The sequence below is a fragment of the Canis aureus genome, chromosome 7, assembly GCF_053574225.1.
Source record: "Canis aureus isolate CA01 chromosome 7, VMU_Caureus_v.1.0, whole genome shotgun sequence".
In the NCBI taxonomy this organism is placed as follows: Eukaryota; Metazoa; Chordata; class Mammalia; order Carnivora; family Canidae; genus Canis; species Canis aureus.
In genome coordinates, this window is record NC_135617.1 from 61,760,102 (window position 1) to 61,780,472 (window position 20,371).

Genomic DNA, 20,371 nt, shown 5'->3' on the forward strand with positions numbered 1-20,371 from the left:
TGAGGACTGGCCTGGCTTTCTTTCAAGGCAGGCAGGGTCAAGGGAGTGAACCCAGAGTAGTCCCAGCCTTGACTCGATGCCTTATAAGTGGGTGCCTTTGACAGCCCAGGATATCTTCCCTGATCCACCACATCAGAGGTGCTGCTAACCAGAGAACCAGAGCCCTCGGATTTTACCACAGCATCCTTTAAGCACAACCAAGGAGGAGCTCTGGCCTCTAGATAGTGCCAGGAATTCTCAATTATTGAGGAATAGTTAGGAGTGTGTGTGTGTTATTCTAATCCTTAATCACTATTTATCCTCGACTGATTTCCTTCAGTGGCAGATGATCCAAAGTTGTCTGTGTATTAAGTATACACTAAAGACATAATACACTAAAGACTTAAAGACTTTGAAATCGTCTCTGAACTCCTAATGCATGGCTTCAGTAATTACTATCACTTTTGTCCTTATGGTTAACTCTTTTTTTCTGCCTCCATAGCCAGGGGAAATCACACATTGTGGAAAACATTATCTGTCATGCATGGGTGTGTGAAAATGGCATGTCTTACAACAGATTAGTAAACTCCAGGCTGTCACCATTGGGGAAAGTGTTTGGAATTCATGGTTGTTGTGAATATCTGTGATTATACTTTCATTTCCAATCATGCCCCAGTTGTAAGTGCTGGCACATTCGTGGCTTATTTTCTTTAACAGACACTTAAATGGCACTTTCTATGTATCGGGCATTGTGCTAAGCCCTTTATGGATACTGACTCATTTAATCCTCATAGCCAATCTGTCGGGTAGGGAGCTGAGGCACAGAGCCTAGATAACTTAGCCAGGTCAAATGGCTGGTGAGCATGTTGGCTGATTCCCTGTGTGATACTTAAGAGCAGTCAAATGCAAATTCTTTTGGAGAAGTATAAAAACTTGGACTCATTAATGCCCCAAGGTCCAAGTTCCTACCTAAGAATGATCCTAGCTATGAAATATACACACATATTTGAATTTATGTTCAGACCAGATATCAAGAAGAAATCAGCATCCGTATCCAAGATAATGGTGTTCTGTGTTCACGGTTTCACATGACCAGGGCTTTTGTTTGAGTGGTTGAAGCAGTGTTGTCTCAGAACTGTATAGCATTGCTCTCACCTGTGGTCTGATGTTTAAAAAAGCAATGTGGCCTCTTCTGGTTCAATCAGCTGAAAGCAGTTGAATTCCCACAATGTAAACAACGATATGTATGTGGTGCTACGGGTGACCCAAGGATGTTAACTGGCCTCTGTCACCACACACACACCAGGAGCATACACTGAAGTTGGGAAGAAGTGGCATACACAAATAGAAGCTTTAGCATGAATTCCAAGAGTGTGCAAGCAAAGTAAGACAAGAACCAGAAGGGCTTGGATAGGGCCAGCCTCTCTCATCCAGCTCCACCATTCTACAGGCAGAGCTTTGAGACCCAAAGAGGGAAAGAAAGGGGTACCTAAGGTCACGCAGAGCATTACTTTACAAATGAGTGGCCTAGACAGCAAACAAGGAAGCATGAAGAATCCTGCCCTTGCCAATCGGGGACCTGGCTCCTAACCCTCCTGACCTATAAAATGGAGCAGATGGTTTAGATGATTTGGAAAGTCCCTTTCAGTTCTGAAGTATTCTGGGCTCTGTCAGAGTCCTGTTTTGGAAGAAGGCAAAATCAGAGGATATGGTTTCCTAAGGCAAAATTATGTCTCTCCAGTTGTGTGTTACCAAGTGCCTAGAGGAGTTCCTGGCATCATATGGCTACTCTAAATATTTGTTGAACGAATTGAATGAACGTCATTCCCAGATAGGAGTCACTGTGGACCATAGCAACGGTCCCTCTCTGAACTCACTACAGGGAGTTGGGGTGAACAGAGGGATTCAGAGCAGGGGACTGCTGCTAAGGAAGTTGTTACCATATGAGGAAGAGGTGCCATTGTGGGCCACTAGCGCTCTGGAAATGGTGCAGAAAGGCCCAGGCCAGCATGTAGCCTCAGACTGAGGAGGAGAGTTTAAGATGATGCCCAAGAGACCACACCTTCTTGGGCTTATTTGCCAGGTGCCAGCATTAAGCTGGATCAGGAGCATCCCCACCTTTGTTACCTTAAGGAAAACAAAAAGCTGTGTGCAAAGATGACTCAGGCCCACCAAAAAAAAAAAAAGTCTCGATTTAAGGCCAGCATTAACATGGTAGCTCACAGCTCCCTTTCAGTCACTGTGAAGGCACAGTCAGTCTTCTAAGGAAAGTTTGCAAAGTAGAGATGAAAAATTGGGATCATGCAAGAAATGAGGAGGGTGCAGAAGGCATAGTCCTGAGTCCTGCCACCAGGGTCCTGCCCTTTGTCTTCTCGGCCTGCCTGGACACCTGGGATAGCTTCCTGATCATAGGTCCTCAGTATTTCATTCCTGATGGAATATGAGGGAACACACTCAGGTAGTTCAGGGACTTCTATGGGGAGAAGGGAAAGGAGAGTTTGGGAGGAATGGCTGCTCTTTAGGTAGTCAGAAGGCCAACATAACACAGTAGCTTACCCCGCTGAGTAGACTTCTGGCCTGAGGCCACAACAGACCCTACCACCTTGGAGGCAAAAGGAGGGGACTGGGTGAGCTCTATTAAGGACATGGAGGCAGAGAGTGCTGATCACACCTTCCTGTCTCCTGCCCAAGTTCATACTCCCAATCAGGGCCAATCTGTGAATCTGCTTGTAAATTCAGCACAATTCAAGAAATTAAGTGAGAAAACAACTGACTTTGGAAGACAGCAGTCAGGACTCCCAAGGGCAAAGCTCACTCGTGATCTGAACACCTAAGTTACTACAACATGGTCTACTGACGGGGTGCTTGGAAAATCTCCTGCGACCCTTTGACATTTATAGGTAGCTGTTTCCAATGGTTTTGAGGGGTTTAGGATCTCCATGTTTGGGCTGAAAATCTAAACTGTGTGCAGATGGACACCTGTTCCCCTGTGGACTTTTGCTACGGGCCCAATAAATGGAGAAGGCCAAAGTTTTGAAATCACATAGTTTAGGTTTCAATCTCAATCCAACTTCTTTACCAGCTATGTGACCTTGGGGAAAATTGTTCTTTGGCCAATTTCCTCATTTGTTTAAAAAAGGAAAATTTGTACAGGGTTATCATGCACACCAGAAATTTTGTGTATATGTATGTGTGCACACGTTATGTGTGTATGTGTGTGGTGCCTGATTTATAGCAGGCATTCAACATGTTTTCATCCCCATCACCATCATCATCAGTAACTGTGACACTCAGATTTGTGTCTCTGAGTAAATTTGGGCTGTCAAGCATTTGTATTTTAACTTACAAGTGTCTCATAATGCGAATTCCATTTGCATGCCTGAGAAATAAGAAATTATCCTCCTCAAGACACTCTTACTGCAGACACTCAAAGTTTTAAGCACCATGTTAAATATATCACCATCTCCACATCTTGCATTTACCCACCTTCTACCAATTTTGGGATATTATTTAACGTTTTATTTCACAATACATCATGAAATGGCCAACTTGTTGATACAAAGTTGTACATGTTAGGATTTTTGTCCTCCTATCTTCGTATCTCTTAGTCACTTTGGTAAGCCATATGGCTTGATGATAAATCATTTTGTGAACGTGTATAGATAGATTGCCAGTTGAAATAAAACCTATCTAAATTCCAGAGACATTCATAATCACAGTACAGTATAATTTAATCTGTAATTTTGTGGCTATATGGAATATCTCTAAGAGTTTTTAAGCAAAAAAAAAAAAGTCATTGTGAGAAAATTGTAATTATAACAAGCACTATAACAAATGCCATTGTCATTAAAAGTTATTGTGTAATCTATTTTAAGTGCCTAGCTAGAGGCCATGGCCTGCCGATATTTGAGTTCACAAAGTTCCAGTTCTATAAAGGAATGGAGTGAACCGTTGGGAGTTCGACATAACGTGGTTTTACCTGAAACTCCTTGAGGTTCAAAGATGATGGATTCACATGGGAATCAGACTATTTAAGTTAAATCAACCCGTGTCATAAGAGACCTTCATAAGAGACCTTCAACTATAGTTGAAGTCATAGGAGACCTTCAACTCATATATCATGAATCACTCTGTGAAATGAAGTAGGCCAACATCTGTACTCATTGAAGTCTTTTCAGCAAATGTAATCATTACTAGTTAATCATAACTAACCCACTGGAAACTGAAGCCATTTCTTAAGTACACCCTGTTGCTGCAGCATCTCAAATATGCATATATATGATATTAAATGCAGACCCCGGTGGAACAGTGCCAGAGTGTTCAACGCCCCATGTTTACTGGCATTGTCTTTCCCCCACCCCCAATCCAAACTGGAGAGAGAAATCTGTGGTTTCTGAATCCCAGGGTATTGCTCTACTCTTAGAAATCTTCATCCTTTTCGGGAATTTTTGCTTCTGAGTTCTAAGAATCGTAGGTTCCCCCAGGGTTACATCACTCTCTGGGATAAACCAGACTGGAGCCCATGTGCTTTAGGCAGAGCCTAGCAGATACAACTGACCTGTGAGGGTTGGAGGCAGCAGGACATGCCTTTTGTTTCCAGCTGGTTGGGTAAAACAGCAAACTTGAAAACACTTTGTAAACTGTGAAGTGCTGTGCAACAGAAACTGGAGTAAGATTGACATAACCGAGAACTCCCTCTCCCTGAGCCTCAGTCCTTTCTCAGCCTGGAGGAGCCAGCCTCCCTCTTTGAAGACAGAGAGAGCAGAGTAATGTAGTTAAACAAGAAGTAGGAGGAGGGCCTCCTGCATTTCTGGCCTCCATTTCAGCCCTCCCACAGTAGGACACCAGGCTGCTCCAAGGACTTACTACCTTGTTAATTCTGGGGAAGGCAGGACTTCCTGCTGTGTTCTCTACCTGTTTGCTGTTCTGGAAAAGGGGGAAGGGACCCAGTAGCAGCGAGTAATATTTTTCATGTGCTTTTTCATAGAATGACTCTGAAAGACATTTCTCCAAGCGCATAATGAAAGTTCAAAAAGAAAGAAAAAAAGAAAGCAGGGTAGAGGGACGTCCCTTCCTCTCTTCTCTCCTAAAAGTCACTGCCATTCACTCTTGGATTCTATTTTGACAAGAGCAAGGAGGAGCCCATCAGAGCACTGTGGGTTACATGTTATCCACAGGCCGTGGGTCAAATCAGACATGTCGGGCATCTCGCATGGAAATGTATCATAAGGCCTGTAAACAAATCATTTTATGGGTCTTTAGTCTCTCTCCAGAGGGGTTTCCACAGTATCACTGCATGCTTGAAAACCCTCCTCACTGCTCTGGGGAGACAGGGCTGCTCACAAGCGAGTTTTAATCCGTTTCAAGGCCTGCTGGTCTTGAAGAAGGGGGAGAAATTCTACACACAGAAATCTCTCCTCTCTGCCTTAGCATATTTTTATATAAGTGGGTGAGGGGACCCAAAGTGGAGCAGGGGGACTTCCTGGACCTCAAAGCCCCCAGGCTTCCTATGATCGACCTGGTAGAGACAGTAGGCCCTTCCCAGGGGGCTCTGTCACCGTTCTTCAGGCAGAGAGACACCCCCCGCCCTCCACCGCCACTGTGTTCAGCCCCTCTCTCCTCTTCTGGCCCATGACTGTTTATCACTAAAAATGCCATTTGGGTGATGTCCCCTCTTTTGCTTTTATTGCCTTACCGCCAGACAAGTGAAGAAGAGGAAGAGTTAGAGGAGGAGGAGGAGGACCCAGAGGAAGATAGGAAATCCACAAGAGAAGAGGAGAGTGAAGTGCCCAAGTCTCCTGAGCCACCACCAGGCCCTGTGCTAGCTCCCGCGGAGGGGCCGCCCCTGCAGGCCCTCGGCCAGCCCTCTGGCTCCTTCATCTGTGAGATGCCCAACTGTGGCGCTGTAAGTGTCTCTGCATTATCCTCTGGGGACCTGGGACTAGGAGGGCAATTAGCGGTGTCTGGCTTTAAGGACAGTGCATTTTAAAAAGAGTGCACTTCTGGCAAGGAAAGCTTCACAGAGAGGGTTCCACATTGCCATGGGCTCTTTTCCTAGTGGGGAGATGTTGCTGTGCTGCATGCTCAGGGGCCACAGTGAAGGTCCCTGCCTGCAGGACGAATGTGATCCAGAGCCCTTCAGCGCTGCAATGCATGGTTCTGCAGTGAGCCTTGGCCTCCAAGACTTAACACCCCATGTTTCTTGGTGCCTCTCCACTCCCCTGGGCCATGTGACTCGAGGTCAGGCCCTGTAAGCATGCATGTAAATGCCCCAGGGGAGCCCACAGAGGAGGCTTACCTTTTTATAATGAATTATCCCCATTCCTGGCCATCTGACCCGTCTGGAACGTTTGCAGTATTATTCATTCAAATGTCATTAATTTGAAATTTGAGAAAGTCAGTGCAACGGTGTAGCTAAAGTGTACCTGTGTACTCTTTGGGGGAGAACCAAAAATATTTTACTAAGCAAATTAATCATGTAAACAGACCGAAAGGGTGTCTATGATTATTTAACCTAGTACTTTTCAAGTACATTGGAAATATCATTTAGAGGAGCACCTGGTTGGCTCATTGGTTGAGAGTCGGTCTGCCTTTGGCTCAGGGTATGACCCTGGGGTCCTGAGATCGAGTCCCACATCAGGGCCTGCTTCTTCTCCCTCAGCCTATGTCTCTGCCTCTCTCTGTGTCTCTCATGAGTAAATAAATAAAATCTTAAAAAAAAAAAAGAAAGAAAGAAATATCATTTAGCTAAAATAAAACAAATTCACCATTTCATCATTCTTAGCACTAAGGAAGGCCCTACAGAGTCTGCACTAGCCTGGCCTAAGGCTCCCAGTGTATTTTAAAGGATATATATATTTTTTTAAGTTGCTAACTTTAGACTTTTCAGTCCCTCACCAGTCCTCCACTAGCCTGAATTATTAAACTTTTCCTGAATCAGATTTCTTAAAGCCAGGCACACCTGTACAGGTGAGTTCTAGAGGTATTACTCAGAAAATGAAAATGTTCCTCCTTCACCAGAAGCCCTGTGTTCTCCAAGCTGATGTTCATCTCTGCTTGTACATTATTATCCAGGACAATACTGTTTTCCAGAGTGTATTGAATGCTGCTTGATGAGTCTGTCACTTAGATGGAGAAAGCAGTAGTCTTTAAAATATTTAGATACTAAAGCAAAAATTCACTTGATTTATGTTTGAGAAGAAAATGAAGAAGTAGGAAAAAAGATATATACATTTTGCATTAGCTTTGAAGAGAACATAAGAAATTGCTAGCTTGTCTCTTTGATGTTTAATGACCTGGAAGCATCACCACATCATTTCCATTTTGTATAGAGCGCTTCCGTTCACTCACATTTAAGATGTGACTTTAAATGACAGTATTTCTGGATGAATTTGTTTAGAAATTCACTGTCTTGTCAATTCATAGTTTTGGTGTACAGTAAATTCTTGACTGAGGGGAAAGTCAAGTCATCTTTCACTTTTCCCAATCAGAAATGCTCAGCAAACTGGATCTTTTTAATGATTTTTAAAATTCACAGGGAAAAAGCATGTTGGTTTTATTCCTTGCCTCACCCTGGAGGCTTTGGTTGCTAAATCAGCCATAAATTTTTTTTTTCTGGTAAGACCGTAAACAGAGCTCATGAACTTCACATAGAGCAAACCACCGACAGCTCAGTGGGTATGCCTGTTAGCTGATGTGTTTAACAAGATGGAAGTTGGGGCTCCTCGAATTCAGGGGAGTGGATTGCATCTCTTTACAGTAGTGGCACTCAACTGAGAATGATTTTTGTTCCCCAAGAACATTTGGCAATGTCTGGCAACATTTACGATAAATCTGGAGAGGTGCTGTTGGCTTCTCCTGGGTAGAGGTCAGGGATGCTGCAAAATGTCCTATTTAACACAGCAACAAAAACTGTCTAGCCCCAAATGTCAGTAGTACTGAGGTTGGGAGAGCTTGCTCTATGGCACACTTCAAAACACTGTCCAGATCCTTCCTCTTTTTATCAACCTGCAGTAAAACTTGGGAGTCTGAAACATTGCATCCACAATTGGCCACTAATGAGGCTTGGCCATAACGTACAGAATTTATCAGAGCAGCTAATCCAGTGTCTCTCCAACTTTGTTCTAGGGGCTCTAAGGGATTTCCATGGGGGGGGGGAGATAGAGCTGAGCCAAGAGGCTCACTTTTGGGGTGCGGGCTCTATTTCAGCCAGAGCACCTCTGCTTTTAACTTCCAGCTTTTGAGCAAGACATGATTTGTTTTTGTTTTGTTTTGTTGAAGTAAATGAAAGAAAGGAGAAAAGAAAAGAGGGAGGGAGGAGAGATAATTGCCGATTTAAAAAAAAAAAATGGAAAGCTGGTCAACTCCCCCATCTTACAGATGAAAAAAAAATCAGGTGTACAGAGGGGAAATGGCCCAGCAGCCTTCCCTTTGAGACAGAGGTGCTGGCCCCCCTCTGGACGGTAGTTCTGTCCTTCAGACTGCACCGCACCTCTTCTTGTCTTCAGATTGTAACGACAATGTGTTTTTTTACGGGCACAGTGTTTGTAGCTGTAGTGTTTGACCTTGACTTTTTGTGCATATATCCAAAGTTTGCTTACATGAGAACCCCACACCCTGTCGTCATTAGACACTGTTTCAAGTATCATGTGTTTCACCACTGAGTAACTAATAACCCTAATTTCCTTTTCAGGACTGTAGATGTCATGTCACTCCCTTTCTTCCCCAGGTGTTCAGCTCCCGACAGGCACTGAATGGCCATGCCCGCATCCATGGTGGCACCAACCAGGTGACCAAAGCCCGAGGTGCCATCCCCTCTGGAAAGCAGAAGCCGGGCAATGCCCAGAGTGGGTACTGCTCAGTGAAGAGCTCACCCTCTCACAGCACCACCAGCGGTGAGACAGACCCCACTACCATCTTCCCCTGCAAGGAGTGTGGCAAGTAGGTGCAATTGGATCAGGGACTAAATCTAAGTTTTTGTGATGAATAATTGCTCTGTAGAGGCCAGGCCAACATGGCCTGAGGTTTCTTTAGCTAGAAAAAGAACCCAGTGTCTCCAAATACTCCCGCATATCATCCTTGCGGTCAACACGGTGCCTTAGGGTGGGTGGACCTTGTCTCTGACTCAGAATATGGTCGTTCTGATATCCTAATGCCTCATAAGGATAGACATCTTCAGAGCAAACCTCTAGTAACAAAAACTTCACTCTTCTTCAGAAATGGCGGGTGGGACTCTGATTCCCGCTTCATCTCTTCACACCCAAACCACATTCACTAGTGTTGCTGTCTCTTGCATCCCTGCTGAGTGGTTTGAGAATGGCTCTGAAACACCCATCAGGAACTATCCTACCACTCCCAGCCCATTCCTGTGTCTGGGGCAGACATCACTAACCCATTGCTATACTCTTCGCTGTCATCTTAAGATAGGACCTCACATCTTTTCCATTGGGATGTTTCACGCAGGCATAGCCCATTGATCAGGATGACTCATGAGATAAAGCCTCTTTGTCATGCCTGCCCTTTCAAGTATGATTCAAGACAACTGAGAGAGAAAAACTGACAGTAGGCTGTAATAGTAACACCTCACATTTGCTGAGCACTCATTTTGTTACATGCTTTATGTGCAGGAGCTCATTTTAACCCTCACACAGAAACTCCACGTGATGCAGAGACTATTTTTATCCTTGTACAAATAAAGATTGAAAGTTCGTTAAAATGACTTGCCTCAGGGCACACCCCGCAATAAGAGCAGAGCTGAGATTTGGACCAGTCTCTGTTCAAGTGCAGAGCCCGGGCTCCTGACCACTGCTCCATCCTATTGGTTTGTTTGTTTGTTTTAGGGAGAAAATACATTGAGGGGCACCTGGGTGGCTTTGAAGGTTAAGCAGCTGCCTTCGGCTTGGGTCATGATACCAGGGTCCTGGGACTGAGCCCCACATCAAACTCCCTGCTCAGAGGGGAGTCTGCTTCTCCCTCTCACTCTGCCCCTCCCCTGCTGGTGCTCTCTCTCAAATAAATAAATAAAATCTTCTAAAAAAATATTATTGATGGTAAAGATGCACAGGGTTCTCTCCCACAGCATCCGCTGTAGACTTCCACTTCTCAGTGAGTCTGCCTGACTTGGAGGAGTTGTCATGAATGACTTCCTTTAGCATCCCTAGTTGTTAAAATGAGGCCAAACTGGGACCTCTGCTTAGAATACTCACCCTCGTTAGGATATTTCAGACAATTTACTAGTTCCTGCTATTTATCAGGTACTATTTGCCTGGCAGTGTTTTAAAGGATTTTTTCAGGGATCCCTGGGTAGCTCAGCGGTTTAGCGCCTGCCTTTGGCCCAGGGAGTGGTCCTGGAGCCCCGGGATCGAGTCCCGTGAATGCGTGAAGCCCATTTCTCCTTCTGCCTATGTCTCTGCCCCCCTCCCCGTGTCTCTCATGAATAAATAAATAAAATCTTTAAAAAAAATAAAGGATTTTTACATATATTAATTTAACCTTTAGTACAGTAACATAGCCACTTTTAGTAACTTATTTTTTTTTTAAGATTGTATTTATTTATTTGAAAGAGAGACAGTGAAAGAGAGCACGAGCAGGGAGGCGAGGGAGAAGCAAGCTCCCTGATGATCAGGGAGCCCCGTGTGGGGCTGGATCCCAGGCCCCCGGGATCATGACCTGAGCCAAAGCCAGATGCTCAACCGACTGAACCACCCAGGCACCCCTATAGCTTCTTTTTTACAAGCAGAGAAAATGAGGCACATCTGAGTCAGGATTCAGGCCTTGCAGCCTGACCCAGGCCAGCGCTCTCAGCCTCTGAGTAAACGTAAGTCTGTTTGGTGGCACTCACCATAGGGAGCTGCACTGCGCAGCGATCTTTCCTCTGAAGCGTGCATCTGAAGTGCACAGAGATGGGGGAGATGGTTTTAGTGCAGCTCCCCTGTGTTCTGATACCCTTCAAGCCAGGACAGGGTATCATCTTCATCTTAACCGCAGAAAAGTGAGCCCCCAGATTGATCATTAGGCTTCCTGACTTGAAGTAATGAGCTATCTTCAGACTGACCCCCCTTTTATCTCCTACCTGTGCCCTGAGAGGAGCCAACACCTCCACTCACTTCCCTACAAACAGGCGACAACTCCTTATTCCACCAGGTGGAGACAAAGAACATTTTAACAAACAAAAATTAGCATTTGGAGCTTTCTGGCTGTCTCTCAGTGACATCCATTAAGTGTTTTTCTTGTCTTGTTTTTATGTTGCTTGGGACCTTTTAATACCATAACTCTAGTTAAGATTTTGAGGAAAATAGAAATATTTTCTGTGGTTTTCCGGAGTAGGAATAACAGGCGAATGTTTGCAGAGTGCCTATTTTAGCTGCTGAAATTATGTTCATTACATTAAACAGTTTCAATATGTGCAATTGTGATTCATCAACTCTGCTTGTCTTAGAAATCAGAGGGTTTTTTTTTTTTTTCCTTTTACGAGCTCAGGAACGAATGCAGGTTATTTGTGCCACCCCCTCTCCAAAAACAGTCTCACATCTGGGCAAATGGTTTCTGAAAAAGGTTCAGAGAGAAATATTTTAGGCTTTGCAGGCCATACTATCTGTGTCACAATTATTTAGCTCTGCCGTTGCAGAGCAGAGCCACCAAAGACGGTCCATAAACAAATAGACATGGCCGTGTTCCAGTAAAACTTTATTTACAAAAATTCAGTGGGCTGGATTTGGTCCACTGACCATAGTTTGCGGGCGCCTCATCCCAGAGTTTCTCAACCTCAGCAGTGACATTTGGGTCTGATAAGTCCTTGTTTGGGGACTTATCAGGCTGCCCTCCGCATTTTAGGATATGTAGCCGTGTCCCTGGCGTCTGGCCACTAGACTCGAGAATACCATCCTCTCCTTGAGTAGTGAGTCAGAAATGTCTCCAGACCTCACCAGGTGTCCCCGGGGAGGCAAAATCACCCACAGCTGAGAACTACTATTTCGTTCTAAAGCTATTTTGTTCTAAAGAAGTAGGAAATTATGATAATATGATGACCAACGAGAAGGGGTCTTAGATGAAAAGGCATGGTGGGTGCAGCTCAGAAGTCAGGTACAATGAAGATGGAATGAAGGGCATTGGATTTGGCCACAGAGAGTTAGTTATTGGCGACCTTGAGGAGAGGGTCTAGGCAGCAGTGGAGGGGACAAGCGTCCAGTTGGAGAGGGTAAAGGAAAAGGGGGGAATATGCCAAGTGTGAAGAGTTTTTAAGAAATTTGACTGTGGAAAAACAGGGATAGAAGCCAAAGACAGGTGACGGGTTCCATTTTGGGAACTATCAGAGCTCAGTGCTTGATTGAGGGATTCTCAGGTTTGTGATGAGGATAGAAAGGAGGAAGCTAAAAGAAGAGAAAGGTGTGTGCTGCAGACCACGGGTGGACAGGAAGGCCTTTGAGAATTCATCCTCCATTGTCACAGAGAGGAAGCCAGACACACTGTATAGCTGTTCCTGTCCCCGTCCCCTTTCCCTTGTAATGCTTGGAGAGGAGAGGTGACGGGTCACAGGGGCAGGAGGTCCTATGTGACCCGGGGACTCTGTCAGAGCCACCCAACCCAGATTAGACCCCGTAGGATGCCCGGATTTCCATGAACTCAGAGTGCCTGAGTCTCACATGCTTCCTTTTCTTCATTTTTAGAGTCTTCTTCAAGATCAAAAGCCGAAACGCCCACATGAAAACGCACAGGCAGCAGGAGGAACAGCAGAGGCAAAAGGCTCAGAAGGCAGCTTTTGCCGCCGAAATGGCCGCCACCATTGAGAGGACTACGGGGCCCGCGGGGGCGCCGGGGCTGCTGCCTCTGGACCAGCTGAGCCTGATCAAACCCATCAAGGACGTGGACATCCTCGATGGCGACGTTGTCCAGCAGCTGGGAGGCGTCATGGAAGAGGCCGAGGTCGTGGACACGGATCTCCTCTTGGATGACCAAGATTCGGTTTTGCTTCAAGGGGACGCGGAACTATAAACCCAGCTTGTCCCGTGAAGAAGGCCAACACCCACGGCCTCCGTCTTCATTAATCAGGAACCCTGGACTCCCTGCTCGTTTTGTAACCATTTTAAACTACCTGTTTAAAAAAAAGTGGTCATTTCATTCAGGTTTAGGGGGAAAATTTTTTTTTCAGTTTCTTTTCCTTTTATTTAAAAATAAATGTTTCTATGGGAGGTTGGAGGGAATAAATAATTGGCACAACTCTATTTAAGAGGTGTTTCATCTGGGCTACATTCCCACGAACTCATTCCTGGCAGGGAATAAACCTGACCTTCAATGTTCCTTTGCTTTCAGATGTCAACCATCCTTGCTGCCTTTTATCCCAAAGCTTGCCGTGAACGTGTGGATGTGTATGCGTGTGTGAAGCAGGCTACCCTCTTCGCGTTGGGGCCTCAGGCCATCTTTTTCCCACTAAGAGTTATTTTTGTTCTGTTCTGACCTCATTCTATAGTTTGCAGTGAACCTCAGAGTCTCTGCCGGGAGATTCTGTGCTAAGGAGTAACTTTCCAGTGAGCAAAGCAAGCAAGCCCTTACGTTACACGGCTTTCCTTCTAGCACATACACCATTTGAAAAGTTGACCAAATGTGAAAATAAGTTTTCTCCCTGCCTCGCCTATCACCGTTGGCCCGTTTCCAGGAGTACTGCATATATTTCAGGCTTTTACTCCTCGGCAATGCTTTATGGAGGACCTGGTTCATGGAGCAGGTGCATCCTCTTCCGTGTTCCCTGGGGTACTAGTTGGCTCTGATTTATGATCGGCAGAGCCGTCTAGGGGAATATAACCCCAACTGTCAAGTTGCCGGGGCTGTTTAGGGAGAGTGGCTGAAGGGGCACACATTCTGGAACACCGAGAAGTGTTCTTTTACCCAAAACCTAGACTGGAAGAACGTTCTTTTTTGCAACACTGTTAATGGCCCACGGAGTTCTGAAAATTACTTTGTGCCACTTGGAAGTACTGTGAAACCTCATTCACTGGGATTTTGCTGTAACTCACCTTTGCTGGACTGTTTCCTAACAAATTTAGTAGCAAATACAAGTGAGATAGCATTAAAGGCCTACAAGAATGGTTTCAGATACCATTTTAGCTACAATATTTGCATTCAAACAATGAATGTATTCATGCAAGTCATTTACCAAAGCACTTCTAGAATTCTCCAAGCTACATAACTCTGCTCTGCTTCCTCCCGTCCCTTGTAGCAGGGTTGCTGTTTGTACCTAAAGGTAATACGCATGTCATCCTTCAAAAATGGCATTTAGCTCAGGCTTTTTTGAGCTGAGTCAGTCTGTCCCATCCCTCTGTTAGGGCCAATGAGCACGTGTCTTCAGCCTGGGACACAGCCCAGCAGAGGGGACTGCCCCTGGCGGCTTCCCCTGGAGCCTTAATGGCGCCTGACTTCGGGAAGAAGGGCTTCCAGGCCTTGCCCCCACCCAAGGTAGGCTGGTTCCCCGGCTTGTGTAGGTGGGGCCCACCAGGCCAGGCTTCTCTGCTGGTATATTCATTCGTAGCTTGACATTAGAATGTCAGCACAAACCTGAGGACAGGACCTGAGCACCTTTTAAGTTTGCCTCGGGCAGAAGCATTTAGCACACACCCGCGGCCGGAGCGGCCTGTGTAGGCAGTGTCCTCTGAATCTCAGGAAAGCCACGGACAGAAGATAAATATAAAGGTTCTTTTCACTTCCATCATTCGGTTTTCAGAAAAAAAAACGGGGTGGGGGGGAGTCTTGGAGGTTTCGTTGATCTTTTTTTATAGGCAAAACGAAAGGTTTTATTCGCTGCCCTTTTAGACAAGGTTATTCTCTCGCACGTTTGGAGTTGGAACTGCTGAGGCCGTGTGCGTCCACCTTGCGGCAGAACTGCCCCAGAACCACTCCGTAAGATCAGCTGATGGCGTCTGTCCCGGTGACTGCTCCCCCTGCATGCCGGCGTCTGAGAGTGATTCTGGAATGGTTCTGCTATCAGGTCTGTGGAAGCTTATCTATCAAAGGAGCAAACACCCAGAAACATGTTTATAAAGCAAATGTACTTGCTGTGTTTGGAGACTTGCCCAGCCGTTCCACTTTTAAACATTAAAAATAAACTGAGTTGCCAAGGCAAAACTGTAGTGCACAATTTAATTTTGATTTTTCATGCAGTATAATGTAAGCATCTTTGACTTGAAATAACCAAAGAACTCCTCCTTAACGAGACAGTTCAAATTCCTGAAGTAGTATTTCTTGACAATATCAACTTAAAAAATTGACTTCATGGTAAAATATTGCACTTATTTCTTTTCTGAAATGATTCCGCCTGCATGTATGTGTTGTGTTTTTGCTTCCCTCACCCCTCCCCACCCCAAAGAACTTCTCTTCCTAAAGATTAATGTCTTCAACACCGTTACTGTTTACTATCAGATGGTTTTTCATTAGTGAATTTAGACCTCTTTGAGAAAGCTTGTATATAAAAAGTTAACAGATATATTTTATGGAAAAACCCATCTTATTTTCAAATATATTTAACTGCTGTTATATTTTATTAGAGGAAGGTTGTAAATATTTTCTAGGAGTTCTATTGTAAAGAAAAGTATTTTTGAAAAAAATTAATGTAATAAAAAAGAAAACATTTTTAAATAGTGTTGTGATTGCTTCCTGTTCTGGCTTCGTTATGTTCTATTCTCAGCAAATGACTTGCATGCCTTCCCATTTCAGGATGTAATTTATTCAGGTTTGCACTATTATAAGTTGACATCATAATATTTAGTGTACTTAACTGTATTTTCCCCGGAATGCAGGTCCCTTGGTCCATATCCAAAGCACTATGTATTAGCATCTTCATAATTTTTTCTTTTGTAACGTGTGTATTTTTAATAAGGATTTTATGTAACATTTTGGCAAAAAGAGGACAGTATTTTCTAGTGAATTTTATAATACATTTTGCTAAAAATGTTTCTTCCTAGGTCAGTTTTTGTTAAGGTGAACCAAAAGTCCTATTTTACCAGGGGTTTAAAAAAAAAAGTTTGAAGCTTGAAAGCAAAGTTATATTTAAACATCCTATGTAACAAACAAATAAAGATGTTTTATAGACTTGTCCTAAAAAGGTGCATTCCTTCAAAACAAAACTTAGGCATTCTAGGTTGGTTTTCCCCCTGAGTGAAAAGCATTTTTTTTTAAGTTCTCACAATCCTTTTTTCAGAAAGGAGCCAGAAGAATTTTACTTAAGAGTTTCCAATCATTAGCCTCCTCAGAAATTTATTACAGTTCCTATAGATAGATATTCATGGAACAGAGATGTAACCAGATAGACACTGTCCTATTTACTTGTGAAAACCTGATTCAATACTGCGTCAGCTGCTCGGAAAATAAACTGTTACCTTTTTTGAGTTTCATTTGGCTTACACATTCCTTCTTTCTAGCCACTGAAGTGGCTTCTCAATGCTGGACAAATGCTAGTTTACCTGTTGGTTTCTATAGGCCAGTTTAGAGGTCTGCCGAAGAGATTAATGGCTCATTCAAGCGCCCCCTACACACCTCCTGGAGCCAGGACATAACATTTCTGCTCTGAAGAGAGGATGAGCCCCTTGGCGGGTTGGTGGCCTCTACACTATACTGCCCGGACTCCAGCTTAGGAGGACTCAGTATCCCGCACGGGTAGCTCACAGCAAACTCGCCACAAATTCCCGTCCACCCTGGTGTACGTGCATTGCTAGTCTGGATTTCCGAATTCTAGAGTGTGTTTACTTTTTAATGATTAAAGACAAACTTGAGGTGCCATCCAGGCGCCCCAATAAATAAATCTTTTAAAAAAATAAATAAATAAAAATAAATCTTTAAAAATTTAGGAGAGGGATGCCTGGATGGCTCAGTGGTTGAGCGTCTGCCTTCAGCCCAGGGGGTGATCCTGGAGACTCGGGATTGAGTCCTGCATCGGGCTCCCTGCGTGGAGCCTGCTTCTCCCTCTGCCTGTGTCTCTGCCTCTCTCTCTCTGTGTCTCTCATGAATAAATAAATAAAATCTTAAAAAAAATTAGGAGAAAGCATAAATTCTGGGTTTTCTACAAAATTTGCTTTATGTGGAGCATACCTGTTTAAGACCTTGATCTAGGTTCTTTTGGAGGTTTTTTACTTTCATATTTAGCCATCAGTTTTAGAAAGTTCTGTATAAATAAAATAGCTAGGGACTCCTGGGTGGCTCAGCGGTTGAGCGCCTGCCTTTGGCTCAGGGCGTGATCCCGGGTTCCCGGGATTGAATCCCACATCGGGCTCCCTGCATGGAGCCTGCTTTTCTTCCCTCTGCTGTGTCTCTGCCTCTCTTTCTGTGTCTTTCATGAATAAATAAAATCATAAATAAATAAATAAATAAATAAATAAATAAATAAATAAATAAATAAAATAGCTACTCCTCTAGAAGCAGTGTGCTTTTAGCCAGTGTTGTAGAGGCTCACATGTGCAATCTGAAGACATTTTCCTATGTTTTTATTTATTCATTCAGTACCCATGAGCCCTGAGTCTAAGACATTATTCCACACTGTATTATACATGGAGGAAGAGAGTATATAAAGATGACAAATGTTCCTTCCTTCCAATTTAATACTTAGAAAGAACATAGGAGGGGCCTGGGACTTGATCTAATTCCACCACTGGGAAGAGCAAAGGTCATGTTTTATTAATAATCAACCCCCATACCACCTCTGCCTCCCCCAGCAATGTATATCGGGTGCTCAGCAACGATCTGTTAAATTGGTTAATTATAAATAATAGTAACATAAATAAATTGGTTATTAATTTCCTCTACTCTTCCAGATATCCTTATTGGTGTGTGTGTATGTATGTAAATAAAGCCCCTTGAGTTTACCTAAAGTCGATTCTGAATTTCAGACTCCCAGTCTATCTTCCTCAGCCATAGCCAGCCAGCTGAAGTGTGCTCTAGGACCGAGGATGGGTTTTAATGTTGACATAAGCAAAATACAACTAAGAAGGTGCATTAAGAAATCAAATAATATGTTTCTAAGTGAACCACAATGATCTTTGGATTACAGACATCCCTGTATAAAAGAGCCAAAGTGCTGATTATTTCCTTTATATAAAAGATGATTTTTTGGGACGCCTGGATGGCTCAGCAGTTGAGCTTCTGTCTTCGGCTCAGGGTGTGATCCCGGGGTCCTGGGATCAAGTCCTGAATCAGGCTCCCTGAATGGAGCCTGCTTCTCCCTCTGCCTATGAGTCAGCCTCTGTGTGTGTCTCTCACGAATAAATAAATAAAATATTTAAAAATTAAAAATTAAAGATGATTTTTGAAAAGCGCTGTCCTCACCACCCCACCCCCTACCCCAAGGTAAGTGTTCAATGTTTCTGTTTGACTTATAAAGGCCAGAGCAGCCGTACAGGCTTGTTTTGCATTCCAACACACATACCCTTACCACACTGATGCTTGCTTTGAGCTGTTATTGGTCATTACTTCCTCTGCTTGTGTAACTTTATTTTTTTTAGCAGTAATTGGCATTTTAAAAAAATCACTTCATTGAGATATGATTGACATATAAAAAGCTATACATATTAACATACACAACTTGATGAGTTGTATCTTTGGAGATAAGTATGTACCTGTGAAACCATCACAATCAAGTGAAAAGGGCTGCCCTTTAAAACAGAACAGCTAAAAAAAAGAAGAACAGCTGGTGCAATCAAAATATAAGATAAAATATATGACTCACATACTTTCATTCTTCCTGAATATAAAGCAAGGTGTACTTGCATCAGCTGTCTAGAATCATTTGGCCTCCTACTCATCTACAGTAAGTCAGATGTTTGAAAGTTTAGGTAGGAGGGAAGAGGCCCATAATGGCTGGGTCAAGCTGCAGAACGCTGTCCTTGCCTACACACCATGGCAAAGAACCCCATCTATGGCTCTACTGCTCGCAAGACCTGAGTTTGCCCTGACAATGAGTCTCCCCTTCACCCTCAGTTAACTGAACCTGGGCTGGCACCTGACCCTCACTATTAGGCTTATAGGCTGCATGGTAACATGCAATATGGCCAAGCTATATTGGGAACCAAATGAGGGAACCAAATCAAATCTCCATATTTGAGAGTATGAGTAGAGAAACTGAGTGAGCCAGAGGCAACAAGTCATGGTCATGCTCAGGGCAGAGTTCTGGGGGAGTAGAAACTATTTGTAAGCAGAGAGAGCCCACCAATAGAGACCATGTTTAGCCTCAAAAATAGAGAGAGAATCTAGTCCCTAAGGTTGCTTTGAACCCACTCTTCCAGTTCCAAGAGTAGTTCAGGCCACGTGTCTTTAAAAAAAAAAAAAAGTCCTTTTCTCTCTTGCAGGGAGGTGGAGGAGTGAGGATCCCTATTCCTCAAACCCACAGAGACTTAAGTTGAACTGGACCTCATCACAGAGTCAGTGGTAATCCACTGCAGGGGTAGAAAAGATACTGAGCTAGGATTTTGAAGCTGATTATTGGTTCAGCAGTAACTAATTCATATGCCATTGAGTGAGTCCTATCATCTCTGAGCCTCAGTGTCCTCACCTATAAAATTAGGTAAAATCTGTGTGTTCCTGTGAGGATCAAATTAGGTATAACATTGGTGGATGTCACCTTATTGTGGCTGTGGAACACTCACCCAGCAGAGACTAATCAAAGGAGGCAGAAGGCAGACTGAAAAGCTGTCATGGAAGTGCCATAGAGGAACTGATGCAAACTTCAGAAGCAACAACAGAGTTGGAGAGCTGCTGGAGAACCCTATTGGCAGGGAGAGACCAGCCAACTTTGAATGTCACAATTCAGAGAGGGAACCTAGCTCTGAAAAGGGCAGTGGGCAGCCTGCCAATGTGGGGCACAGTCAAGGATAGTAGAGGTGCTTAGGTAAGGCGCGGTGTTTACACACTGTGGTATAGAAACAGACTGTGCGGGACGCCTGGGTGGCTCCGTGGTTGAGCATCTACTTTCGGCTCAGGGCATGATCCCGAGGTCCTGAGATTGAGTCCAGCATCGGGCTCCTGCAGAAGCAGGGAGCCTGCTTCTCCCTCTGTCTGTGTCTCTGCCTCTCTCTGTGTGTCTCTCATGTATAAATAAATAAAGTCTTAAAAAAAAAAAAGAGAGACTGTGCTTCTCTGCCATACTCCCACATGAATGGAGTTCTAGTGAAATGAGGCTAGTCTGAGGGACCCCCAAAACTGGTTTCTGTTCCTATCCTCATCAGTCTGAGTGATGCTGGGAAAATCATGCTTGCCTATAAAGTAGGGTCAGTGATACCTACTTGTGGGGTGGAGGGGGAATATACTTGCATAGTACTTTACTTAGATGGTACAAAATGTTCTCATAAACTTGATCTTTTTATTTTGAATCTGTTCAACGATCTTGCAAGACAGATGTGGTAGAAGCCATTTTCTTAAA

General features: G+C 44.0%; 1 protein-coding gene across 23 annotated transcripts in view; it reads left to right on the forward strand.

Annotated features, from left to right (window-relative positions):
• The window catches only part of TRERF1 (transcriptional regulating factor 1), a 207,938-nt gene extending 191,580 nt beyond the window's left edge, over positions 1 to 16,358 (forward strand). For 19 of the 23 annotated variants that reach the window (XM_077903999.1, XM_077903996.1, XM_077904005.1 and 16 more), the window contains 3 exons: positions 5,681 to 5,884; positions 8,672 to 8,919; positions 12,645 to 16,358. In XM_077903999.1, coding sequence (XP_077760125.1) covers positions 5,681 to 5,884; positions 8,672 to 8,919; positions 12,645 to 12,969 — 777 coding nt within the window. In that variant the 3' untranslated portion in view covers positions 12,970 to 16,358. The remainder of the gene's footprint in view (positions 1 to 5,680; positions 5,885 to 8,671; positions 8,920 to 12,644) is intronic. The other 4 variants (XM_077904009.1, XM_077904012.1, XM_077904016.1 and 1 more) reach the window with 1 other exon arrangement.
• Positions 16,359 to 20,371: the final 4,013 nt, after the last annotated feature.